The 27,255-nt window shown below is 45.0% G+C and overlaps 3 protein-coding genes across 8 annotated transcripts in view; 1 reads left to right on the top strand and 2 right to left on the bottom strand.

The window, feature by feature from the left end:
* Positions 1 to 5,848, bottom strand: part of MYH11 (myosin heavy chain 11) — a 95,405-nt gene extending 89,557 nt beyond the window's left edge. For 3 of the 4 annotated variants that reach the window (XM_081839489.1, XM_081839491.1, XM_081839492.1), the window contains exon 1: positions 2,239 to 2,360. The gene's annotated coding sequence lies outside the window, so the exon portion shown is untranslated. Of the gene's footprint in view, positions 1 to 2,238; positions 2,361 to 5,833 lie in introns of those variants that run through there. The other variant, XM_081839490.1, reaches the window with a different exon arrangement.
* Positions 1 to 27,255, top strand: part of LOC309329063 (multidrug resistance-associated protein 1-like) — a 115,093-nt gene that overhangs the window by 14,196 nt on the left and 73,642 nt on the right. For all 3 annotated transcript variants that reach the window (XM_081839524.1, XM_081839523.1, XM_081839522.1), the window contains exon 2: positions 25,015 to 25,103. In XM_081839524.1, coding sequence (XP_081695650.1) covers positions 25,053 to 25,103 — 51 coding nt within the window. In that variant the 5' untranslated portion in view covers positions 25,015 to 25,052. The remainder of the gene's footprint in view (positions 1 to 25,014; positions 25,104 to 27,255) is intronic.
* Positions 10,605 to 13,979, bottom strand: CEP20 (centrosomal protein 20). The gene is made up of 5 exons (XM_081840600.1): positions 13,854 to 13,979; positions 13,165 to 13,362; positions 12,790 to 12,874; positions 11,957 to 12,077; positions 10,605 to 10,706 (listed from the first exon to the last, which is right to left on the bottom strand). Exons 1-5 carry the CDS (start codon positions 13,879 to 13,881, stop codon positions 10,680 to 10,682), a joined length of 459 nt encoding a protein of 152 aa, XP_081696726.1. The 5' UTR covers positions 13,882 to 13,979; the 3' UTR covers positions 10,605 to 10,679.

Raw genomic sequence — 27,255 nt, 5'->3', positions numbered from 1 at the left:
AACATATGTAAAGCATAAAACATAAACAACAACAACAACAACAACTTCCCTAAACAGGGCTGCCTTCAGACGGCTCGGGGGTCGGATAACTCCACACCCTCCAACATTTCTCCAATGAAAATAGGGACGTCCTAAGGAAAAGCGGGACATTTTGGGATCAAATCAGAAACCGGGACGGCTTCTCTAAATCAGGGACGTCCCTGGAAAATAGGGATACTTGGAGGGTCTGCCTAAAAGACCACCTCCTTCCCTACAGACACATGAAATGTATATTTTTAAGACCCACCCTAATCCGATTGTAAATGACTTTATCTGATTTCAATCTTGCATTTTTACATTGCTGTAACCTGACTGTGGAGGAGGACGATGATGATGATGATGATGATGATGATGATGATGATGACAAGAATATAGCCACAGAGCTAAGAGGGAGACCAGAGTTCAAATCCCCACTCGGCCATGAAGCTCAATGGGTGACCAGTCACCGTGCCTCTCAGCCTGCCTCACAGGGTTGTTGTCGGGGTTATATGAGGAGGGGGAGAATCACATAGGCCATCTTGAGCACCCCCTTGAGCAAAAGGAGAGCTATAAATGCAGTAAATATATAACAAAGAGTGGCTGCAGCTTCTTGTCAATGGGGACCTCAGCTGCAAGCCCCGCTGTGGCGATGTGACAGCATGTGGAAATGCTCTTGTGTCGAGCGCATAAAAGGCTTGTGAGCATCATCTGCTACGACCCCAAAGGCTGTTGCTTTCCTTTACTGCCATCTACTGACTTTCCCCTTCCTTTGATTTGAAGCTTTAAGACTTTCCTTTGCCTTATTTGTCCTTCTGAGGATGAAACAAAACAAACCAGTAACCAAATGTCACCAGAAAAAAAAGGACGCCCTTGGAGCTGCCTCAGCTCCTTTTGGACAGATCTGACTTTTTAACCTTTTAAAAACCAAAAGGAAAAAGGAAAAAACAAACAGGTTTTTGCTTGACTATAACCACCTCTCCTGTAAGGTAGGGCCTTAACACGCATGACAACGAAGGGATGGGGTGAAGGGGTGGGGGAGAAAGAAAGCCAATTCAGTTTACGTTTAAAGGCGACCTTGACAAATGCACATTTTCCTAAACCAAATGCAAACCGAGGGACAGCCACCAACCAAAACCCTCACCCTTCTGAGTTTTGCAGTGCAGTCTTCCAACCAAGCAGTGTTAGGATAAAGTATGCACATATTAGTGAATATTATGTGTATATTTGTCAACGCTGCATGCAAGAAATGTGTTTATTCTGAAAAATCAGCACTAAAACGCTGAGGATTTTTATTTTTTGGCTGCAAAGTGTTGCAGAGGCACAGAGAACTGAATTTAGGGGGGAAACAAGAAACTAAAAAAACTGAAAACTGATAGATACTCTCGTGGCTGCAAACAGCCTTCCCCAACTTGTTGCCTGCCAGATTTTATTGGACTCCAACTCCCACCAGTCCCTGCCTTCATGTCCGATGGTTAAGGAGGCTGGGAGTTGTAGTCCAACAACCTCTGGAGAACGACAGGTCAAGGAAAAGCTGGTATTTATGCCGCAATCCAAGATCAAACGAGTAGATGGCTTGAGTACAGTTGCACCAAGATCTCCGATTCATTAGGGGAATTTGAACCATCTGTGGGACTCATTCATCACTGTAATAACTAGCAACAAATCCTTTCTCATGTCAGTAGCTTGTTAAAAGGCAATTTGCCAAGATGAAAAACGTCAAAATTCAGTTACCTGCCACGAATGATTTCTCAGCATATATTTTCTTTTTAAGAAAGCTGCAGCTGAATCTCTGCTTCTTAAAGCCTCGTATAACATAATTAACTCTGCAAAGATTTTTATTCTTAAGCTTGTCCCTATACATGAAAGACACACTTTACACACCTTGCCTCTGAGTGGTTTGGGTAAGAAAAAATACTTAGCCATTTAAGAATATTACAGCCTTCCTCCTTACAAATTGCATTTAAAAAACAGACAAAACCCACCCTAAAAAAAAGCAGTAGCAAATCTCCAGGAAGCTCAGCACGCTGGGAATCCCACCTGCTAAAGAAAGTACTATATGCCAAGCCATGGCGGTTTCTACATCTGCCCCAAAGGAAACTTCCTAACTGCATCTTACAAAGAGGAGCAATTAATTTCAGGCTGATAGCAGGGCTCGCTTTGAACTCACAGCAGCGCTGTCTTAAGCAGGAGAATTCATTTGCTGTCAAAAAGAGTACTTACAGGGGTCCAATTGGGAAAGCAGAAAATGTCTTGGGAGAGTCCGGAACTGATACTGCTAACAGCTGGGGCAGACCAAGGCTGCTCTCCCTTTGCAACCTCCCTATATAGAGGCGGACTGACTCCCATGGGGAGGGTCCCCAGAGACCGCCCCCTGCTGGAAAACCCTGACATTACCTGGGGGGGGGGCTAACAAATAAAGAAACTGTCTACACATTCTCAGGTTCAGTTTTAAGCTGTGGCCAAAACAGATCTCACTACCACCTCCCGATAAATTGGGGTTTCTGTCTTTTGTTCGTCATGGCTTGCGGGAGAAGTTTGTGTGATGTCTCAGAAATTATCAGACTCCTCTCTCACGCTCCCTTTTTAATAAGCCATTTCCCAGAAATAATGGAGGGGGGTTATTTGGTCTGCAAAGCAGGAATATGACCCTTCGTAACCCCTTCTTGATTTCTCATGTCTCTGGGTTTACAGCAAAAGTGGGAGAGAGAGAAAGAAAAAGAGAAGCATCAGTTAGGAAGGATTAAGAGTGGAGACTCCCAAATTTTCCCCCTTGCCATAAAAACAGCGTTATCTCTCATCAGCCTTTTGATGTCCGGCTCAAAACATAAGAGCAAAGTATGCTCATTTCCATGAGAAGGGTCTCTTCCCTGGAAGTGGGAGGGGGAGACAAAAGGTCCCTCTTCCCAAGCCAAGCCAAGCCCTGGAAGGAAAGGTCTCCCCACATCTCCCACGTGTTTATGTAACATTTGGGAACCTTGGGCCGTTTTAAGCCCGGCCTGTCTCTGGGGAGCGAAAGGGTCGTTTTTTTCCCAGCTCCTGCCCCAACCAGCTCTCCGCTGAAGCGGCTGTTTTGCAGGGAATCCCAGCCTCCTGAGAAAGTACTGCACATAATTTATATATATAAATACCTCCCTCTGTCCTTAAATGGGAAAAGATAACTGTTAAATGGCTTGTGGCATTGTGGGGGGGGGAAGCAGGGGGGAAAGAGGGAGGGAGGGAGGATGGAATGGGTGCCTCCGGTGTTGTGGAAAGAAGAAGAGGCAGGCAGGACCATCTGGCAGAGGAGGAATGAAGGACAGAGGTGCCTGCAGCCAGCTTTGGGGAGGGAGGAATCTGGTCCTCATCAAGGCCGGCAGAAGTTTCAAAAACAAAACAAAATTCTATGCGTTCAGACTTCCAAACTCTCTCTCTCTCTCTCTCTGCATCTCCCTTGCCTGGGCCAGGGCTTCTCAGACATCCCAAAAAGGGAACGCGAGGATCCTCCAGGAATTCCCATCAACATACCGGATACAAAATGCCCCACATGCAGCAGCAGCAGCAGCCTAAATATGGAGCCCCATGTCAAAAGCAGAGGACCGATGGACCGGGGTGGGCGGGCAAGGAGACGCAAAGAGCTTTGCAGGAACCAAAGGTGGAGGAGTTCTTGAGACGCAGCAAGGCTTGCTAACTTCTGCAGGAAGGTGCTGTGGACCACCAGGCCAGGACTGCGTCTGCACTGAGCAGAAACGGTTCCTGAGTTTTCACAGCAAAGGATCTTTCCCAAGTCCTACCTGTAGGTAATCCCTTGGTCCATCTGGGACAAGTCACTTGATCTATACTCACCTGGGCCCAAAGAAACACAACCGTCACCCTTCTCTTCCCCTTTCTGACCGTGACCTTCCTCTCAACATCACCACAGTGATGTTTTATTTAATAGCACAGCAATGTTATCGATAACCGCCGTGGTCCTATGCCTTTGCTTTTCTGTTAATGCCTTTGCAAAATGTTTGTTTTGAAACTCTTCACAAAAATTATTTTGGAAAGAGTCCATCTAGCTCAGTACTGTCCACACGGACTGGCAGCAGCTCTCCAGGCAGAGAATCTTAGCCTCAGCAGGAGAGATCAGGGAATGAAATTGGTACCTTTGGCATGCAGAGCAGGAGCTCTGACACTCCCTCCCAAAATAAAGGAAGATTCTAGTCTTCCTTGTGCAGACTTAAATAGAGTTAAATAGGAATATAGGAGGAGCTGTCTTTCATCAAGTTGGAACTTGGAGTCAAAGAGTTGTATAGTTGGAAGGGAACCCCGAGGGTCATCTAGTCCAACCCCCTGCAAGGCAGGAATCACGACTAAAGAATCCATGACACATAGCCATCCAACCTCTGCTTAAAAACCGCCAAGGGAGGAGAGTCCACCACCTCCTGTGAAACGGCGCTTACAGTCAGAAAGATGTTTAGTTGTAACCTCCTTTCTTGCAACTTGAATCCATTGTTTTTCGGGTCCTACCCTGGTCCAGAGAGACCAGGGTTACGTAGACCTGGACTGGCAGCATGGTGCCTAGAGACACCACAGGTGTTCCCAGGGCCCCTTCCCCTCTACACATACACACACTGAAATTAGGCATGGGATAAAAGCCTTCCATTGTCTCCAACTCAAGGCTTTTCTCAAGCCTAACAGATGCGGAGAGGTGAGACTGGCCTTCCTGCAATTCTCGCATTTCGCCTATGCTTTCCAAGTAGCTCATTCCCCCTCCCAACCTTAGGGTTTTGAAAACCACTTTTTCCAAACTCAATAGCTGGCCAGGGATGGAGTGTGAGCATGTACATGCAGGGTTGCTGCACATGAACGATGCCCATAACACTCCCCTTTGGTTTTCAGGTGTGTTCACGGGCCCCGCAAAAGGTTGAAGACCCCTAGTCCACACTGACCCACTTCAAGCCTCCGGGTTTTCAGACTGAGGTTTTTCCCTGGAGATGCCAGGGCTCTGGAGCCGATGTTCCCTGCTACTGAGCTATGGGCCATTCCGTTCCGTGGTGCTACCCTCAATGATGGCTAATGGAAGGTCCTTCCCAAGGCCAGAGAGCTCTGCTGTCCTAGTCTTCTCTTCCTAAAAGATACCAGGTGTTTGGAGGTGATAGACATCACTGCTAAGACGCACTGCCAGGAAGGATGTACGAAACTGGGCTGGGTGGAATCATACAGGAATATGCAGGTGGCTCATATGGGAATCGAACCCGTGACCTTGGAGTTATCAGCACCACGCTTTCACCAACTGAGCTAACAGGCTCCACACTGCATCTTCTGAAGCAGTTTTGGATGTCACAAAAGCCCAGAACTGCAAAGAGAAACGAGCGACTCAAAAAACAACAACAACCCTCCATTTATGCAAACTAGGAGAAAGCACCTTCTGGCCAAGTTTTCAAGTTATTGCTTTGTAAAGCTGAATGCCCCCTTCAAAAAAGCACGCAACCCGACTGTAGCAACCACCTAAAAAAAAAAAAGGCTGTGTGGTGCTCTCCCTGGAAGAGTTATAAAGCTTGTTTCATAACTATCTGCACCTCTCAATGGTCGTAGCTTAAAAAGGAGTGGAAATTCTTTCCCATTCTTTGCGTTCACGTACATCCAGAGGCTGCTGGCAGACAAGTGCGCCTAACAGAACAAAGAGTGGCAAATGATTTATAGGGCGATACGGAGCTGAGCTGGAAAGCTTGAGGACGATTCATTGCAGGGCAGGGGCTGAGGGCATGCAGGTCCACAATGAAAGAGAAGCGGAACGCCAGTGCGCTAAATAAAAAACAAGGCATCCAGCCGTGGCCTGGAAGCTGAGCTCACTTACCTACGTGTGGACCGTCTAGTTGATGCTGGAGTCTACGGGACTAGGAAGGCTTCAAGTTTAAGTCGGACTGTGGCATCAGAGCAGAACACCAAGCAGAGCCGAGTAGCAATTGCCAAGGTCAAGCGATTCCGCCCTCAGATGCCAGCTCTGTTCAGATGGGCAGCTGAAAAGTGCGGCTGGGCGATTTGAAAGCATCACATGTCAATGCTTTACTGAGGCTTGCCGAAATCTCTCAGAAGAGGGCCTCTCGCTGCTAGCATCAGAGGGGAAACCCCTTGTCCAGTTCTACAGACAAGATGGTGCAGAGAACAGGCTGGTGGTGTTCCTCCTCAACAGGTCTGCACAGACCCTAGATGGTGGGTGGGCAAGTACAAGGGGCTTCTGTAGACCAGTGTTCTTCAACAGATGCTGTTGGACTAAACCAGGCATAGGCAAACTCTGGCCCTCCAGATGTTTGGGACTACAATTCCCATCATCCCTAGCTAACAGGACCAGTGGTCAGGGATGGTGGGAATTGTCGTCCCAAACATCTGGAGGGCTGGAGTTTGCCTATACCTGGACTAAACCAAAAGTATTGTTCTGCTTCCCTTTGGGCCACATCAGTCTTGTCATCTGGGCAGCCCAGGACCTCCAGACACACTGCCCAGGCTTGCGCCCTGGGGAGGTCACTTCGGTGCTGCTAACACAGCAGTTTGACTTCACCCCGGAGGGGCACTCCGCTGTCTCTCAAGACAGACAGATGCCAACAGCAATTCCCATCAGCCCCAGCCAGCTTGGCCATTGATGAGGGATGATGGGAGTTGTAGTCCAACAGCATCTGACTGCAGACCCAAGGTTGAGGAACTCTAAAACTTAAAACCCCAACTACTCATGACATCAGCAACTGTAGCATGGGGTGGCTCCTCCTGAACAATCCCCTCCTGGCAATTATGACATTTATATCACATCCTTCCTCCAAGGCTGGCACACATGGTCCTTGTCCTTCCACCTGATTTTATCTTGCAACAAACCAGGGAGGTCAAGATACAGGGGAGCCTCCTGGGGAGATTCAGGGCCGAGTGAGGATTTGAATCCAGATCTCCCAGTTTGCAACGTGAGGCGAAAGACAAGGTGGCCCACCTTCCTAATTCAATGTACAGAAGCCAGCCTGACTGGCAGCTGAAACTTAACTTTTAACACAGGCAGTAGGACAGTGTTCTACATTGCATCTGAGGGCAGCAGGCTAGCTTAGGGGGCAAGGGGCAAGCACTGCAAAACGCTCAGTTTCCCTTTGGCAGACAGGATCCACCAGGCCTCCTTTCCCTCAACAGCCATTCCATCAGACTGCTGGGGCCAGGGGAGAGAGAGATGGGAAGCAGAAGTCTCCTCCAGCCATCTCCTTACCCCTGCACTATGCAAGTTGGTTGTTATAGGAACCACCACTTAAGAATTGGTGCCCGAGTTTGCATTTCCCCCTCCTCTTCCCTCCCTATCCCTTTTCCCTTGTGTGCCGTGGGTTGTTTTGGTTTTTTTTAGATTGGAAGCCTGTATGCCACAGGCATCCACGGGATCAGAGCAGGCTCCAAGAAGAGCAAAGTGGAGCAGTCTCAAAGGAGGATTCCTAACGAAATGGAACAGCATCCTGAGCAGCTAGCTGAACTGGAGACAATCCCAGAGCAGTCTTGTTGCAGCTGGTAAAACACCTTGGCAGAAGACCGATCCAGAGTAGGAATGGGGCGGAAGGGGTGTCCACTTATAGGAAAGAATATTCCTGATGAGTACAGTGGACGCTCGGGTTGCGAACGCGATCCGTGCAGGATGCACGTCCTCAACAGTGCACCTGCACAGTGCATCTGCACACGCGCGGGTTGCAATTCAGCGCTTTTGCGCATGTGCAACCGCCAAAACCCGGAAGTAACCCATTCTGGTACTTCCAGGTTTTGACGGTCTGCAACATGAAAAAATGCAACCTGAAGTGTCTGTATCCTGAGGTATGACTGTATTAGCTCTGACACCAAAGGGTGCTCTCTTTAAAGAAAGGGCTGGGCAGAAGGAACAGTAAAACATCCATTCAAGTAGCAAGTTGTTACACACATAATCAATGCAAGTTTCCTGCCAGAGCGTGGCAAGGGAGGTCACGAGCCGTTTCTGGAAAATCAGGACTTGCCATCAGGTGGCTAAGGTGTTCCTCCTAGAGAAAGATGGAGAGGTTTCTCAGGAAATGAACGTTAATCCAATTCCTCAGGGGAGATGCTTGCTGGAGGCTGCCTCCACTCCTGTCTCAAGTTCATTAAGGCTAAATAAGGTTGTCTGCTTGCATTACATATAGTTGGGAGTTCTGGAGACCAATTAGGCTTGCACCTATCAATCTGCATAATGGGGTCATATTACTGTGAGGACATTCCCCTGAACCGCAACTACTATGGGAGAGGATATTTGGCACGAACCAGTGAGGTTTCCTCTGACACTTGGGTTGAACTACAGTAGCTTTCTCCAATTCCTTGCAATGGTGCCGCCCTCACGGCTTGAAGAAAAGCAAAAGCAAAATATCTTGGGGCATATGCAGAGTGCCAGTTGAAACAGAGACTCTTGGTAAACACAAGGGGGGCTGGTGTTACCCACAGCATAGAGAAACGACACCATTGCTAGCTGAGATTTGCAGCAATGCTTACACAAGACATAGTACTTTCCAGGCTCAAAGTGTAGAATCTAACCAGAGCTTCTGTGCCCCCGCCTCCCAGAAAATACAGCAGTGTCAAGTGGAATGCCCGCTTTACTTGTTCTGCAAAACAGACATCATAACTTTGTTGCAGGCTCAAGTTTCTATCTAGCCACTGAACTCCAACCATCTGAGCACTGAAGGTCAGTTTTCCCAGCCATTCAGACCCAAAAGCACATCTCGTGAAAGGGGCTTTTGTAAAGCAATAAATGATATCGGGGGACAATCATCCTTCAGCCAGGCAAGCAGAAAAGAAGAAGAAGGAAGAAAGATTACTACATGTTCAGTGTTATTGCTTAAAAGCAGACTGATGCAATATGAAATACACTATGCCAACTTTCTAGCCTCTAAGGAAAAAAAAAGTGTATGTGTAAGAAAAAGAAACTATTGTGCCTAAAACTGCACAGATGCTTGTGGGGCCAGGGAGGGGGCACACTTTCCTAGAAAGTAAGTGACAACATAGTTTTAGGCCTCAATCCTAGACAGCCATAGCCTGGGTGAGGAAAAGCATGTATGCAGGCAGAAGTTTTTTGCAAGTTCCAGCTTCATAGGAATGGCAAGCTGCTGTTCCATTTTGAAGCAGGTCAGCTTGATGATGATAAAATAATAATAATAATAAATAATAATAATAATAATAATAATAATAATAATAATAATAATTAATCTGTACCCTGCCCATCTGACTGGGTTGCTCCAGCCACTCCAGCTTCAGTAAAAACCCATGAAATGCCCCTTCCGTTGTGTACAGAAAACTTCCCCTTGTCCAGAACTAGTCTGATACAGGTTTCCTTTGCATGTGTCTCTTAAAATTATTCCTGTGAGCATGCCAGATCAGATAGCTAAGCTAAGCACTTCACTAAAGCACAGGCAGCTGCAGCTACTGTAACTCACAATAGAACAGAAGAAATGTTATAGATGGGTTGGATTTCATCTGGTTAGCCATCATTAATCTACACCCTGTCTGAGGGTGTTTCCTAACCCAACCTTACATTTTACTCCCCTCTAGAGTGACAACCCCCCCCCAAAGAAGCCTGAATGTTTGTGAGCATTCCATGACATTGCAGCATTTGCTTAGCCAAGGGTGGCTTGGGAGAGCTGTAAGCTGAACACTGTATTCTTCCTATTTCACATACAGATCTTAATTTTTATCTTCATTTCTTATTGCTAATTTCTTCAAATGAGAGACCAGGGAAAGCAACCTGCCCTCAATCTTAAGACTGCAGTGCTGCTCCAATGAGGAGAAGTAGCTAGGAGCTCAAGTCTTTTATCCTACTGCACTCAGAATTTCAATCTTGGCTTGTAGGCAGTGCTTAAACCAGAGTTTCCTAGTTTGGATGTCACAGGAAACTGTGGTTAGGAAATCAGGAAGTCTCTACTCAATCAGGGCATGTGAGAAGAGGAAGGAAAGGCAGAGCACATAAGCTCAACAGCATTACATCTGCACCATACCCATATCTTGGTCCTAAATCTATATAATATCCTTAGCTGAGGCTTAACACTGTTCTTTGCTGAACACTGGAAAACACTTCAGGCTTGCAGGGAAGGCCAAAACATTTCCTAAAATAACATGATCCCATTTCTGTAATTGTTAACATCAATTATTGTGGAAAGTCCCTATTGTTGTTGTGAAAAGTCCCTATTTTCACCACATAAGGATTCAATTATCGGACACCCTCACAAGTCAAAGTTTAAGGCAAACTATCTTTTATTCATGTACAAAGAACCAAAAATAGAATTCAGTATGACACTGAGCTGAAACACTGGATGCTTTTAATTTTTAGATCCCGGACCCACTTATAGCCCAAATCTGCTCCCCCCCCCCCTTTATTTACCATTTATCATACCACGAAAATAAATGGATTCTGACCCATCAAGAGAAGATTGATGCTGTAAAACTGTCACAGTTTCTTATGTTTCCACACTAACATATCCCTCCTTTTACCAACAATATACCTTGGACTAGAACTGTAGATGAAACCACAGCACAAATATGATTAGAAATGTCTCATCTACAAAATAGTCCTTACCCATTTTACCAATCAATCTTGAGAACTTTGCACAGTAACAAATAAACATTAAAGACACGTGATGGTATATTTCATCTGTTTAGGCCCCATGAACTCAACATATCTTCAAGCTTTGGGCTGGCTATGCATCCTGGCTCCGCAGCGGCGCCTGTGAATTAAAACAAAGACGTTGTGTAGCATTTCAACATGGACGGCCATGTGGCAGGGAGAAAGGTAAGTAATGCCACCTCTTGAGTGGATTGTTCACAGTAATCAGATTTTCTTATGAGATCTACTTGGGATGAGCTGAACCTACAGATCACATCAATGACCAACTTGTTTTCCTTCATGGAGCCCAAAAACCTGCTTAGAAAATTGCTTTCAAGTTGCAGAAGAGTCATATTATGTTCTTGCACAACTCCTACTCATTTAAGCTAGGCTTATGCAAGTTATCTTTCCAGTGAGTGGCACCTCTCATCCACTGTTTCCAGACAGGATAATGGCAAGTCTTGTGCCTTTGCTTCTGCAGTCCTGTGCACACTTACTTGAAAACAAGTCCCACTGAATTCAGGAGGACTCACTTTGAGTATAGAATCACGCTGCCAGCAGCTCTTGCAATACTAATTTGGGTGAACCGCGTAGCAGATCTCCTCTGTGACCAATGTTACCCAAACATCCCAATCAATAATATGCCATTCTTCAATACAGATTCTCAGAACAGTTTCCAATATAAACAAAACAAGTAACTACAGCAGCAAGACACAACAGCAACCTGCACAGGTTAAAAGCCAAAGTAAGAGAAGAAATCCAGAATGCAATTAAAAGATAATAAACTCAGCACCAGGCAAACCACTCGAGGGAGGAAGTTGCAAAGCCCAGAAGGCACCGCAATGAAAGCTCTCTCTCCAGTCGCCATCGACATTGACTCCAACAATGATGGGAACCAGTTTTGAACTTCCAAAGCAAATCTTAACAACATGGCAATTCATGTAGGACTGGGGCATTTATGTCCCTCCATACATTGCTGGACTACAACTCCCATTGTCCTTTGCTGGCTGGGGCTGATGGGAGTGAAAATCCAACAACATCTGGAGAGCATCAGATTCTCCATCTTAATGCAGGAGGAAGTAGACCCCAAGGTGGCCAGGTTTTATGTTTGGTTATGTCTCAGTACCAGTGACAATGTGTGCCAGTGTCAGAACAGTAACTTCTCTTTTCCTTGAAAGTAAAGTTTATTTGCAAGCCCCTCTCCGGGGTGGCAAACCTGTGGTTCAGAATTTTTTTGGTCTTCCTACTCCAATCAGACTTTGCTGGCACAGCCCAGGGATTATGGGAGTTGTAGTCCAACAACATTTGGAGGACCATAGGTTAAACACTCCTCCATTATATACACTCCCACACACCCTAACCAAGCCATACCCATTTGACTCCTTTAGTTGGTTGGTTCGAAACCTGTAACGAAGGTGCTCTGGGGAATGTATTGCAGACCTTTTCTTCATTACCGTGTAACAGCTGGTTTATAATTCCATACAGAAGTGGCCTGTTAAAAAATGGGGGGGGGGGATGTTGAGTAGAGAGAGCTGAAGAAACAAGGGGCAAAGGAACTTTAGCCTCTCCCATTTACTTCAGTGGAACTTGCACAGGGGGAATCTTTGCTGGACTATGCTTGCAGATTTTCAGCAAAGAACAAACAATTGCATATGATCGTACAGTGGTACCTCGGGTTACATACGCTTCAGGTTACAGACTCCGCTAACCCAGAAATAGTACCTCAAGTTAAGAACTTTGCTTCAGGATGAGAACAGAAATCGTGCGGGAGTGGCGCGGCAGCAGCGGGAGGCCCAATTAGCTAAAGTGGTGCTTCAGGTTAAGAACAGTTTTAGGTTAAGAACGGACCTCCAGAGTGAATTAAGTACGTAACCAGAGGTACCACTGTAACTCAGAAGCAAGGCCCTCTGGGTCCAAGGAAATTGACTTCTTTGTAAGCACTTTTTGGAGGCACACTTACAGCATAATCTTATCTACTCAGAAGTAGGCTTATTGAACTCCACAGGACTTTATCCCTAGGTAAGTATGTATAAGATTATAGCTTTAGCAATTTACCATAGAGCCCCTGAAGTGTAAGGAAAACATTATATGTGTCGTCCTGCACATATATGATTAAGAATGTATTCATCGTATATCAACACTTAAGGCATTCAAAATCCAGAGGGCGTTTATAGAACGAGAAGATATGGACTATGTCATCTTACACTGATCTGCTGTTTGGATCTTCAACTATATTTAATTCATTAACAAGAAATTCTCTGTCCAACGGAACTTCAGGCTGGCCAGATTCTGAAAAACAGAACATGTGAACATTAAGTCTTCCCAATCCTTTCTGAACTCAGATTCATAGAATCATAGAATTGTAAAAGTTAAAAGGGACCCCAAGGGTCATCTAGTCCAACCCCCTGCAATGCAGGAATTGTATGTACCTAGCTATTTTAGTAAACCCCATTCACCAGCCACAAATCTCCATCCACCCAGAGACACATTTCTGTAGGACTGTAACTTCTGTGATTTCCATATTCATTTATTGGACAGTATCCATGCAACAGAGAAAAGGAAATAGGAAAAAGGCTCACCTGCTGTTAGAACAGATGAAGCATATTTGTATTTGTTGAACTCCAAGTATTCACGGATCAGTTCGTTGATTAAAAGGTTCTCATGGGACAACGATGGCCGTGGTTCGCTTTGGTCATCCAGCGCGTTGAAAACTTCAGCTCTGATCCTTGCTTTGATCTGTTCCAGTGTACCTCTCTTCTCCAGAGTGTCTGTTAAAACTAGGGAGTACAAAACCAGGCAGCTTTTCTAGTAACTAGAAACCCAGTTGTAGCTGTTCCAAGTGTGAAAACAAACACATTAAAAAAAAGAACAACCAACAACAACTAAGCCTTTAGTTGAGCTGCATTGGACAGAAGCTAAGTTTCATTAGAAATGCTGGACATTTAAAAAATTGCAAATTAACAAAATAGAATGAGATTGTTGTCTTTTTGTAAAGCAGACAGAATTAAATATGCTTCCTTGTTGGCATGATAAAACGTATCCCCATCAGGTCCATGACAGGTAGCCAGGCAACAGGTGCAGAACCCCACAAAAGAATAGCAGCTACACCAGGTGAACTTCCACCAGGTGAACTTCCTAAGCTCTTAAAGGCTTAGCAGCAGAGCTGGGGGAGGGCAGACACACACACACAGTGAAAAATAAGTTTAAAACAAGTGCCCCCCTCCTCGCACCAGGACAAAGGAAAAAGAATATTCCCGCTTCCCCTTACCTGCTTTCAACTCTGTTATGGTCGCCATCTTGGAAGGGGCAACCGGAGGCGGAAGTGGGAAGGGAGAAATAACCGAAAGTTCCCGGATATAAACAAACCGGCTTCTCGGTCTCTAAGGCAACCTCAGGCGCAAAGCACGCGTGCGCATTAGGGACGGAGGAGCGCTCGCCTCCCTCCACCCGGCGGCGTTATCTGCTCTCCACTGGCTGCGCGCTCAGCCAATAAGGTCATCGGGAACCTTTAACCCTTTCCTTTCCTCGGGCTTGTACTTTTTCCTTGCTGGTTTACTAGTGAATGCTGATAAATTCTTCCCTCCTTTCCCAACAGCATCCGTTGCTGCATGGAAGGCAGATGCTCAACAGGTGATGCTGTGCCCACCTTCCTTGCAGTTCCACGCTGGAAATAAATTCTCTACCTGTTGGACTTTTTACTTGCCCTGCAACCATTAAGGCTTAGATGCCTTAATGCGTGTCCCGGTTTGCAACCTTTTTTTTGGATTACAACCCATTGGGGGGGGGATTATGAACATTTTTTGGGGGGGAGGCCCCATTGGCGAAAGCGCGCCTTGGGTTACAAACTGTTTTGGTTTACAAACGGACCCCCGGAACGGATTATGGTTGTAAACCAAGGTCCCACTGTAGTGGGTCAAGACCCATCAGTTGAATGCTGATGAGTTTAATTATTAACTTTTGACAGTTCCCAGTTCACATCTACGTTAGATAGCCATAGGCCAGTGGTTTTCCACCAGTGCACCGTGGCACCCTGGGGTGCCTTACATCATAGTCAGGGGTGCTGCAGGCAAAACTGCCCTCGGTCCCTCTTTCCTTCCCTCCCTCCTCGGATGTCCTCTCGCATCTCTGCTTCCCCAAAGCTTTGTGCGGCTGCTTATTTCACGTTCACATTTGGGCAGTCGGGCCACTAAGTCTGGGGGCATCCATTTTCCAGGTCCCTGTGGGGGTGACGTGAGGAGCACTTCTCTTTGGGGCAGAGGGGGGTGGATCAGAGATCGTGTTGTCGGCAGCTGCGCCTGGAGAGTTCCCAAGGAGAGGGGGGAGAGGAGAGGAGGCTGAGGGAACACTCCACAAGGGAGGGTGTTTTGCAGGCAAGGGGTGCCATAGCTGGGATTCTGAGGCTTGGAGCTTGTTTCCCCACAGGGGAGCTACAGAAAGGATGTAGTTGGTCAAGGGAGCGGTGCACTCAAAGAGGTTGACAACCTCTGTCCTAGGCAGCTGTTTTCTATGTTGTACACTAGAGGGCAATGGTACGTGCATGTGTTTATTATTGGCATGTTTTTATTGTTAGCCATAGTCTTGAACACCCCATCTTCTACCTGTAACTATATCTTCTTCTTCTTCTTCTTCTTCTTCTTCTTCTTCTTCTTCTTCTTCTTCTTCGGCTGGCTTGCCAAATAAAAAAGAAAATCCCAAAATACAATCAATAAAATAATATTGGAAGGAAAAGAAGTAGAGAATCCGAAAGAAATTAGAAAAGTCTTTGTAAACGTTTATAAACAGTTATACAAAAAAAGCTGAAAAGGAAAATATAGATAGAATAGAGGAATTTTTGAAGCAGAATGGAGTGAAACAAATTCCGACGGAAAAGAAAGAGCGACTGAATGAACTAATAGAAATGGAAGATACTCCGTTTATTTTATGTCAGGCAGGGGAATTACAAGAGCTCGGGACCAAAAAACGAGCATCCTAATTTAGATCAGCAGGATGTTGGCGGGTAGGCACTACAGTGTGATCCTAGGTAATGACAAACAGCCTTGTCAACATCCTTCTTAAATTGTGGCGCCCAGGATTGGACAAACAACAAAGTCTTAGTCTCATGCCTAAAAGCTGACTATGATGGTACCAGGTGTTCTTCCCTGGGGAAAGCATTCCACAAACGGGGAGTACGATCTCTGAGTCAGGACCTGACAGCCCTGCTGAAGGGATGCAAAAGGTCACTTTGAGTGTAATCTTAAAGGTGTGCCGATTTTTTTTTTAAAAAATCCCTTTTAAAAGCTTATGGAGGTGCTACATTTTTTCTTTATTATGCCAATTTAGCAGGGGCAGCTTTTCCTACTTTTTCCTGCAGGCATCCCTGCATTAAGAATGCTTGCATGAGGACAGTTCAAGAAGCATCTGGGAAGCCTATGGTCCTCCAGAGATTGTTGGACTCCAGTTCCCATCATCCCTGCTCATTGGTGATGATGGTTGAGTTTGATGGGAGTTGGAGTTCTGGAGGGCCATGGGTTGCCCATCTCTGCCTTATACCAAGAAACCTAGCAAATTGTCTTAGTTTAAGCAGGAGAGCTTCAGTTGTTTTCCTCAGCTCATAGAATCATAGAATTGAAGAGCTGGAAGGGATGCCAAGGGTCATTTAGTCCAATGCAGGAAACTACAGCATCCATGACAGGTGGCCAGCCAAGCTCTGCTTAAAATCCTATAAGGAAGGAGAGTCCACAACCAACCAGTGTTGATGTAGTGGTTAAGAGCGGTGGACTCGTAATCTGGGGAACTGGGTTCACTTCCCCGCTCCTCCACATGCAGCTGCTGGGTGACCTTGGGCCAGTCACACTTCTCTGAAGTCTCTCAGCCTCACTCACCTCACAGAGTGTTTGTTGTGGGGGAGGAAGGGAACGGAGATTGTGAGCCACTTTGAAACTTCTTAGGGTAGTGATAAAGCTGGATATCAAATCCAAACTCCTCCTCCTCCTCCTCCTCCTCCTCTTCTTCTTCTTCTTCTTCTTCTTCTTCCTTCTCCCAAGGGAGACGGTTCCACTGTCAAACAGCTCTTACTGTTAGAAAGTTCTTCCTGATGTATAGTCGGAATCTCCTTTTTTGCAACTTTGGTTTGAGTCCTCTCCAGAGCAGGAGAAAACAAGCTTGTTCCATGTGACAGCCCTTGAGATATTTGAAGATGGCTATCCTATCTCCTCTAAGTCTCCTTTTTTTCCAGGCTAAACATACCCAGCTCCTTCAACCGTTCCTCATAAGGCTTGGTTTCCAGATCTTTGATCATCTTGGTTGCCCTCCTCTGCACTCATTCCAGCTTGTCAACATCCTTCTTAAATTGTGGCGTCCAGGTTTGGACACAGTATTCCAGCAAATATGGAGTCACCAAGTCCAAATTTGCAGCGAGGGCATCTTTAAATGAAAAAGAAGGAAGTGATCATCTTGCATATGTCGAAGAGAGTGAAAGTTGCTGATTAACCACAAATGCAATTCTGGTTTGTCAGAAGCTGCCTTAACATCCGGGTTCAGATATGTAACATCTGTTACTAAGGTGGGGAGGGGGACATTAATATATGATACTGTTCCAAATCTGGGGTAGTAGAGTTTGTGGGGTGCAAGGGCACCCATCACTGCAAGAGTTAGTGAAAGTTATAAATTAATACATGGTAGGGTTTAGATAATATTTGGGGGTAATGAAGGGAAAATGCCAGGCCAGTGAAAAATACAGGATGAACCAGTTCTTCTGTTCAGGAGATCGCTGATCATGATGCAATTAAAAGCACAAGGAGAACAATTGACCATGCAAATGCTGCCCTTCCCTCCGACCAGCTCAGTGTTAGTTAAAGGTAAAGGTAAAGGGACCCCTGACAAAGTAAAGGGAACGACTCTGGGGTTGCCTCACTCATCTCGCTTTACAGGCCGAGGGAGCCAGTGTTTGTCTGCTTCCGCAGTCAGTTTTTTCCAGGTCATGTGGCCAGCATGACTAAGCCACTTCTGGTGAACCAGAGCAGTGCACGGAAATACCGCTTACCTTCCCGCTGGAGCGGTACCTATTTATCTACTTGCACTTTTTAGGTGTGCTTTCGAACTGCTAGGTTGGCAGGAGCAGGGACCAAGCAACGGGAGCTCACCCCGTCGCAGGGATTCGAACTGCCGACCTTCTGATCGGCAAGCCCAAGCAACACAGTGGTTAGCAGAAGACAACAGCAGAATTGAGAGGGGATGGGGTTGCTAGGGTAATGGAGGGGCATGATGAAACAAGGAAAAAAATGTACCCTTTGGAAATTTAGAGATCGGGGAAGAATGAGGATGACTGGATGAGCTGATGAGGAGGCCAAAACCATTTTGACAGGCTAGGACACTGGTATGGAAATGGTGCGCAGTTTGCCCTGAATTCCAGCACTCCCCTGCTGTTGGGAACAAGCCCCTCTTAATAGGGGTGCCAACTTCAATACAATATTGGGGGGATCCAAACAAGCTCTGCATAATCGATCAAATGGTGCACAGACACCATTTGAAAGGCGATGCTCATCAACTTTGAGGGGACGGCAGCCTCCTCAAATTATATATGGGGGACTGAAACCCCCTCCGTCAGCTCCTAAGCCTCTTAAGATGTCATGCTCTGAACTCTCTCCAAAGTTAGACCCAGGTGTAAACACGGGTACAATAAACCATATTTCTTAAAGACACTAGTCTCCGCAGTACCTTGATTTCTCAATGGAAACTCAACCCTTGGTGAGCCCCTGGAACCCCCTGGAATCTTGCTACTCCTAGGCAGAGATTGGAGTGTCATGCAACCTCTGTGACAATATTTAGTGAGCATGGAAACATGGTAGGAAAAATGAGCATTCCTTGTAAATTAATGGTGGACCAGCAGCCAAACCCAGGTGTCTACCTCCCTCAGAAATCTCTCTAAGCCACACATACCTGCTAGCCCTGGGTTTTTTTCTTGGCTGAAATGTGTCTTTGAACTCTGCCAATGCCTCTTGCTTGCCTGGAAAGAGAGGGGTATTGGAGTGTAGAAACAAGCCTACTGTACAAAGATAACATCTGCATTCATTGTATTGCCCACTTTTGCCTCTGGCCCTTGGGCCCCAGAATATTGCCATATCAGGAGGAAATAAGCTTGCTCCCTCTTCCATGTGACAGCCCTTGAGATATCTGGTAGATGGCTATCATTTCTCCTCTGTGTTTCCTCGTTTCCAGGCTAAACATACCCAACTCCCTCAAGCGTTCTTCATAAGGCTTGGTTTCCAGGCCCTTGATCATCTTAGCTGCCCTCCTCTGCACATGTTTTGACTTGTCAATATCCTTCATAAATTGTGGCGTCCAGAACTGGACACCACATCCTCACAGTATTCCTGATGAGCCACAACCATTCCCCATTACTATTACTATCCATTTTAATTTGCTTAATCTCTTTTTAAAGCCATTGAAGCCAGTGGCCATCAATACACAAGATGTTCCATAGAGTAAACCTATGCCATGTCAAATGCTGTCTGCCCTGAATCTGGTGCCAAATAATTTCACTAAAGGATCCTAAGTTAGCATAGGGCAGAATGCTTTTCACACACATTTGTGTCTACACTGATCTCATCAGCATATGTTGCCTAATAATAGGGCTGGCTAGTGCCTTTTTTGGTAAAAAATGTGGTGCTGGTACTCCAATCTTGATAAAAGATATTGCCAAAATGGCTGCCATGGGCAACAAAAAAAGAGAGGACAGTACTTTGTACTGCTGAGTACCATCGAGGAAAAGAAACACAGAGGGTGGCATATTTTAATGGCTTGTCATGAATTCCAAGTCTGTGTTATTTTACTGGTATGCTGGAAATTGCTTTGTGATGAAAAGCTGTCAGAAAAATAAAACAAGCCACTCAAATCTCAAGAACTCTTTTCTGAGAACTTGCTGCTAAGGTGTGACACTTAGGAAACGTGTTGAGGATTGAGGCGACACCTAAAAAGCTGTTTTGTCTCCACCTCAGGAACCCAAAGCAGCGTACGAACGCCAGCCTGTGGAAAAATTATTTTCCCGTAAATGGTGCCCTGTGGAAACTCTGTGAGCTATGTTTGTTGGAAAATGTCAAAGAATGGATGGCTTTGTTTAGGAGTCTTGATCTGTTTGATGTTAATCGCCCTTGATCCATTCCCGCCGCTCTGACTCTGTTCCTCAGCTTTCCATTGGAAAAGCCGTTATTGTTCGTCAAGTTTATTGTTGAATTGGCAGCTGGCCTCTTTGGCGTAATGGTTTCCTTGTAAAACTTGTTTTCTGTGAGCACCGAGTTCATCCTCGGATTGAATTTGGCTTGTATAACTTATTGTATGGGCAGAGTTGGTAAGGTGAGGCAGAGGTGTGCCTCAGGCGGCCAATTTGGGGGAAAGAACTGGGTGGATAGAACTGGACTGCAAATGTAGGTGGTGGTTCTCCTCCGTAACCCCACAGATATGGATGAGAGATGTGCAAAAGGAAAACTGGGCTATATTCAACGTAGCTACACTGGAGCTTGGCAACACTCCTGGCTGCAGTTAAATTTTTACCAAGCCTGTTTAGGGCTTTAGAAATTGGCGTATTATGGGGCACAATCCCCACTGAAACTAGGAGGATTCTGCTCTGTGTATCCATCTCCCACGTCACTGGCTTTAATGGTTCCCCGAGGTTTATTATGATGTTCATATTGTTCACCATCCTTAGATGATGCCTTCCTAGAGCAAATTACCAAACATTCAAAAAGGAGAGCTATAGTAGTCATGGGAGACTTCAACTTCCCCAATACCTGCTGGAATTCAAACTCTGCCAAGGATGTAAGGTCCAACAAATTCCTCAGTTGCCTTGCTGACAATTTCATTTTCCCAGAAGGTGGAAGAAGCAACAAGGGGGTGGATCATCTATCTTGGACCTGGTCCTCACCAACAGGAAGGAACTGATCGACAAAGTGGAAGTACTTGGAAAATTGGGAGGAAGTGACCGTGTCTTCCTGGGTTTTATGATACAGAGGCAAGGCAAAGCTGAGTGTAGTCAGACATGCACTCTGGACTTTAAGATTGGCAATTTCAAAAAGCTTAAGGAGCTACTGGGAGAGATCCCATGGTCAGAAATACTCAGAGAGAAGGGAGTGCAAAATGGATGAGAGTTCCTTGAATGTGAAATATTGAAGGCACAAATGCAGACATTTCCAACAAGAAGGAAGTGGCGTCTAAAGAAAGCAGTGTGGCTGCATAAGGAGCTTACAGATGAGCTGAGATTTAAGAAGGGAATGTATAAGAAATGGAAGAAAGGAGAAATCACAAAGGAGTATACACAAGTTGCAGGGAGAAGGTTAGGAGGGCTAAAGCTCAGAATGGGCTCAGGTTTGCAAGAGAGGTTAAAAATAAAAATAGAAATATTTATTTGGCTATGTTTGAAGCAAGAGAAGAACAGGCAAGTATTAGGTCCTCTGCATCGAGAAGATGGATAAATGCTACTGAGTGACAGAGAGAAGGCAGAACTACTCAACACCTGCTTTGCCTGCCTTTATCCAAAAAGAAAGCAGTGCTGAACTTGGTGATAACAAAATAAACCATGCAATGAGGGAGCTGCAGCCTAAGATAGGAAAAGAGGTGGTAAGGGAATACAGTACCTAGCTACTTTAAACTGATATAGATCTCCAGGGCCTGGTGAGCTACCCCCAAGGGTACGAAGGATCTTGCTGATGTAATCTCTTTTTATTTAATCCCCTGCACCCCAAGAATAACATTCAGTGCCACAAGATGCAGGGGATGCTTGGTTGAAACTTGATCTTCTAAGCACTCTTATTCAAGCAAGACCCAATAATTTCAATGACACTTTCAATCAGTGCTATTTTTCTACAAAAGGGGTGTTGGAACTCACCATAAACACACCCCTTGTTCTCTTATAATAGAAATGGCATCCACCTGAGAGGTGCTGGAGCTGAGTTCTGGTGAGTTCCAGCTGAAAAAAGCCATGCTTTCAAATATTATTATTAGTAGTAGTGGTAGTGATAGTAGCATTTTCATTCTACTTTCCCAGATGCATCTGAAACAGCTCACACAATACAAGTCATTGTATGCATACTTGGGAATAAGCCCTGTTGAACAAGATTTTTTAAAACTATTCTATTTCAATATAAACAGACATATCTGAGGATAAATGCAAAGAATGGATCAAAACATGTATAAAATAGGGGTTGGAAATTAATGCTACTGTAGAAAGCAGAAGAACGATAAGGAAAGGAAGTGCAACCATTATTTGCAATTGACCTATGGGGGTGTGTGAGCAATGTAATGGTGCCATAAACCAATAAAATAATTTCTTTATTACTCTGTGCCTGTTAACTCAGAAAGCCCTATGGTGTCAGTGGAAGTTACAGTACTTGTTCTAAGCCAGTGTGGGTGGAATTGCTGCTTTAAAATGCAAATCTCTCAGCACCGTTCCTCAGAAGTCTAGCTCTGCATTCATTGGGGCTGCCTGCAGAAAAATGTATTTTGGGTTGCAGCCTGAAATTGATTTAATATTACATTAATTTCCAAAGCATTTATATATCTCTTTTCAGAACAGTTTACCAACCTCTTATTACTGTGTTTATTGAGTTGTAATCTTAAAAGATTACAAAAGGGGTGGAGATAGGGAAGTGATGATCATGATGGTGTGGTTTGGCCAGTACAGTGGTACCTCGGATTACATACGCTTCAGGTTACATACGCTTCAGGTTACAGACTTCGTTAACCCAGAAATAGTGCTTCAGGTTAAGAACTTTGCTTCAGGATGAGAACAGAAATTGTGCTCTGGCGGCGTGGTGGCAGCAGGAGGCCCCATTAGCTAAAGTGGTGCTTCAGGTTAAGAACAGTTTCCGGAACGAATTAAGTACTTAACTCGAGGTACCACTATATTAACCTTATTTAGACAGCCTTTTGGTGCAGTGATTTAATTTATTCTTTCCACCCTGCATTTGGGGTTGTTTCCCACTACAGTTGGGTTGTATTTACCTAATTCTAAGACCTGCTAAGCAACAGATGGTTGTTATTACGTCCTCAATATGTAAAACCACAGAATTCAAAGAGGGAGTACTTTCTCTTTACTGTGACTGTACTGTATACATATACATATGTATATGCATGTACAGTATACACGATTTACATCCGTCTGTCTCAGGAGACATTGGAGGAGTGTGACCCTGGGGGCGAAGTCAAACTTTTGGAAGGTTGCAGTGCCTGCTGAGGCTGTAGACACTAACATATGCGGCTGATTAACGTATATATCATGTGCATCTATATGTTTGTGTAGGGTTGCCATATTTCAAAAAGTTACATTTCATTTTTTTAAAATAATATTTATTAAAGTTTTGAAAGTTACAAAAAGGAAAAAGAAAAAAAAATTAACATAACAAAACCATACAATACAATATAGAAACAAAAATATTACATATGCATAACAAAAATAAAACAAAAACAATTAAAAAAGAAAAAAAGAAAGACAACCTATACTTTCAATTATTAACTTTCTTTTACTTGTTTCAGGAACCTCGTCACACCTCCCTTTTTTTGTATTCCACTTCGATTAATTGTTTCAGCAAATCCTTTCCATCTTCCTCAAACTTCTGTCCTATCAAAAAGTTACATTTCAAACACCCACAAAGTTATTGAGCTTTTTGGGGCGACAAGCTGTAGAGACTGAAATATGTGGCTGATAAATGTATATATCACATGCATATGTATGTATATACATCATCTGAAGAATTTTTATTTGCATCAGTCAATAAAATAAAATGTACTGAAGATAGAGGTAAAAACTTAACTATACAAAATGCATTCTGGACGTTTACATCAATAATCAAATAATAGATCTTATTCTAATTGCCCCTGCTAAAATGTTTGCAGGTTTTTTTTGCTGTCACCTGCTTATCTTGATCTACTGGAAGAAAGGACACAGTAGCAATGGTTGAGCGACCTGGTATGGATAGTAGTAGAGGGGCAAGAACCTCAAATCTTTATAAAGAGTGCAAGCTAGAAGCTCACGAGCTACTGATTCAATACTGCCATCTCCACATGGACAGAAGCGTTTTCGTAGTGGGATTTTTTGAAACCGACCTTCAAGCACAGCTGAAGGCAGTCTATCCAATCCAGTCTAGCCAAGCGCGTCTGTATTTTGGAATTGTTACAATTTTGCAAACAGGGGGCCGACGTGTCAAAATGACTAGATGGGAAATAATCATACTGTACCATGGGCAAAATGTCCTTATTATCGTGGCCAGCTTAGTCTGTTGCTCGATATCTTATATAGGCGCTGTCTCATTGTATTATTATTATTGAATTATTATACACACACATTTATATATTCAGTAAAGCAAATAATTCCATTAGACTGTGCCTATTATTATTGAATTATTACATACACACATATATATATATAAACACACACACACATTTATATATTCAGTAAAGCAAATAATTCAAACGCCTATTATTATTGAATTATTACACACACACACACACATATATGCACACACATTTATATATTCAGTAAAGCAAATAATTCAAACGCCTATTATTATTGAATTATTACACACACACACACATATATATGCACACACATTTATATATTCAGTAAAGCAAATAATTCAAACGCCTATTATTATTGAATTATTTCACACACACACACACACACATATATATGCACACACATTTATATATTCAGTAAAGCAAATAATTCAAACGCCTATTATTATTGAATTATTACACACACACACACACATATATATGCACACACATTTATATATTCAGTAAAGCAAATAATTCAAACGCCTATTATTATTGAATTATTACACACACACACACACACATATATACACACACATTTATATATTCAGTAAAGCAAATAATTCAAACGCCTATTATTATTGAATTATTACACACACACACACACACACACACATATATATATAAACACACACACATTTATATATTCAGTAAAGCAAATAATTCAAACGCCTATTATTATTGAATTATTACACACACACACATATATATGCACACACATTTATATATTCAGTAAAGCAAATAATTCAATTAGATCGCGCCTATAGGATATCGAGAGACAGAAGCGGCACCGTCGCGCTTCCACCGCACTGCGCAGACGGGGCCCCTAGCCAAGAGACCAGCGGGGCCTGCTGCAGCCCGGGGGGCCTCCTCTGAGCAAGGCGCCCGCGGCCCGCTCCGTGGCCTCCTTCCCCGGGCAGAGAGGCGGGCGAGGGCCGGGGAGGAGGTGGGCGAGGGCGCGCCTAGGCCGCGGCTGGGAGGCGGCTCCTCCCGCGCCGGAGGGGGGCCTCTCCCTCGCCGCCCCCGGCCGCTCCGCCCAATCAGCTCCGGCCCGGCTCGGCCGGCGGCTCCTCCTCCTCCTCCTCCCCGGCAGACGCTTCTTTGCCCTCGAAGCCGCCGCCGCCGCGCTTTCGCCGGCCAGCCTGGGCAAGCGCCGCCGCCCGCCATGGACGTCCAGCGGCTTTGCAGGGGCCCGGCCGGCTCCGAGCCCTTATGGGTGAGAGGGTGGCGTGGGGTGGGGGAGAGATGGGGCAGCAGCCCCGGACCCAGAGGCCGGGCTTGGGGGGCGGGAGGGGGGTCCCGCCTTGCCCGGCAGCGGCGAGGCAAAGCCCCTTTGGGTGCGCCGCCTTCCAGCCTCGGCAACTGGGATTCAGTGGGGGAACTGGGAGGGTGGGACAAAGACACCCGCCCCATATCTTCCCTTTTGAGGTGCATCTCTCCCTCCCCCGGTGTTATTTTTCATTTGGTTTATTACAGAGCTTGGAAAAGGTGCAGGCATTTTTGTGGAGGGGGGGGGTTTTCCAGATAAATTTTTATTTTCTTGGTGGGGTGGGTGGGTGGGTGTGTTTAATGGCAAGCAGAAGCGAGGAGGAAAAGCTGCAATGTTTGGGGAGAGGTGATCATTGTGTGTGTGAACTCTGTGCATGCTCTGGGGAAAGGGAGGTCTGAACTGCCCCCAAGACCTACAGAGTAAAGGCAGTATGCAGATTGAACAGGCCAATAAATAATTGGGAGATGATCCACATTTTTAGCCCGGCTGCACAGTTGGAACTCGCTGCCACCAGCTGTGGCAAATGGGGATTGGAAAAATTCGCAGGGGGATAAAGCTGCCCGTGGTGGCTCTGCTGCTTCAAGGCTCGGAGGAGGCGCCATGCACCTGAATTTTAGTCTCTTGGGTTACAGAAGGCCAGTTGCAATTATGTCCTACTTCTGGGCTGTTGGGGTTTCTGCTTGATCCCTGTGGTAAATGGGTTGCTGGACTTGGGATGTTCTTATTCTGACTAGGGGAGTAACTCAGGGCCTGCTCATGAGTAAGCATATTAAGGATTTGCACTGCTAGGCAGTCACCCTTCACACTCATTAACCTGGGAGTAAGCACAGTTGCATATGCTTCTGAGTCATGTGTGTGCATTTTGGGCTCCGCTACTGTTTTTTTGGTGTCTGCTTTAGTCTGTAATTTACACACACTGTAATGCTAAGCATGTTTACTTGGAAGCAAGTCCCATGGAGCTCAGTGAGGCTTACTCCCAGGTGAGTGTGCATGGGATCATAGTCTTTCATATAAGTGGGCTTAACAAATTATGTTTAAAATTACATTAGAACAGTCAGCAGTCCCCCATTTCCCTTCATTGCCATGAATAGACTGTGTTCAACTCATTCCAAGATCCCTGCATTGCAGGGGTTGGACTACATGACCCTTATGGCCCCTTCCAACTCTACAATTCTATGATGTTGCCAACTGCTCACTGGATGCAACCTGGAGCAAAGAAATCAGGTTTGCACCCGCTCTGCTTTTGCCTGCTCTCATTCAGGATCCTCAGGTGTTCCCCTGGCCTGCTTCTAAACGTGGAATGGTTTTCATAAAGCAGAAAAAGGGAGAAACCTTTGCAACGTGTCTGTTTTTTAAAAAAATATCTGTTGGATCTTCTTTCCTGGTACTGGCCGCCTGGCAGTTGCTATTGTGGCTAATCTCTGGTTCATCTTTTGTAGAAGCGTTTGCTTTTGTGCTGGTGTCATGTTTAACACGTCACATGGAAGCTGTGTGTTTCAGACGGCATGTTTTACCCTCTTGCAAAACTTCAGAAGACGCCCTGAACTTGTTTTGCATTCCTTTTTCTTGTTCTTGTTCTGAAGTGGCTTCTATGTTTAATGTGGTTAGGGTTGTCTTTGTTACGAAGCGATGTAATATGTTAAACACACACACACAACTGTGTGCACCAACAGCTTATATAACAGGCCCACACCTAAGAGATTGTAATATTGGAGTACAGGGCAAGGAAGTGGTAAATGCTGCTGTCTTAACTTCTGTTGCTTTTCTAAAAAACAAAAATGTGTTTTTGCTGACTTCTGCATCTGTTCCTTTGGATTTAATTTCTGTGTGCAGAAGCTACTTAGGCTGCAATCTTGTGTACCCTTAACAAGAAATAAACCACATTGAACTCTATGAACTCAGACTTTTCTCTGAGTAGATGTGTAGGTTTGCATTGTTAGTGGAAGTTTCTTTATTTCTGACATACGGTATATTTGTTGGCCCACGTGTTTTAGAGAGAATCTGACACTTGGGGGCAAATACTTTTACTTTTCTGCTCCGTACTGCAATAATGAACCTTAATGCTCTTGAGTGATGCAGGTATGTGAAGTGAAGTGGC

The sequence above is a fragment of the Podarcis erhardii genome (genome assembly GCF_964252035.2).
Source record: "Podarcis erhardii genome assembly, chromosome: 14".
NCBI classification, from domain to species: Eukaryota; Metazoa; Chordata; class Lepidosauria; order Squamata; family Lacertidae; genus Podarcis; species Podarcis erhardii.
The sequence above is the reverse complement of the archived record's forward strand: the minus strand, read 5'-3'. Positions and strand labels throughout refer to the sequence as shown.

Coding starts and splice junctions, on each gene's coding strand:
- CEP20 (XM_081840600.1), bottom strand. CDS start 13,881: ATGGCGACCATAACAGAGTTGAAAGCAG. Junction 12,875..13,164: donor TTCATCTGTTCTAACAGCAG/GTGAGCCTTTTT, acceptor TCTGTTTTTCAG/AATCTGGCCAGCCTGAAGTT. Junction 12,078..12,789: donor GATCCAAACAGCAGATCAGT/GTAAGATGACAT, acceptor ATTTTTTAACAG/GCCACTTCTGTATGGAATTA.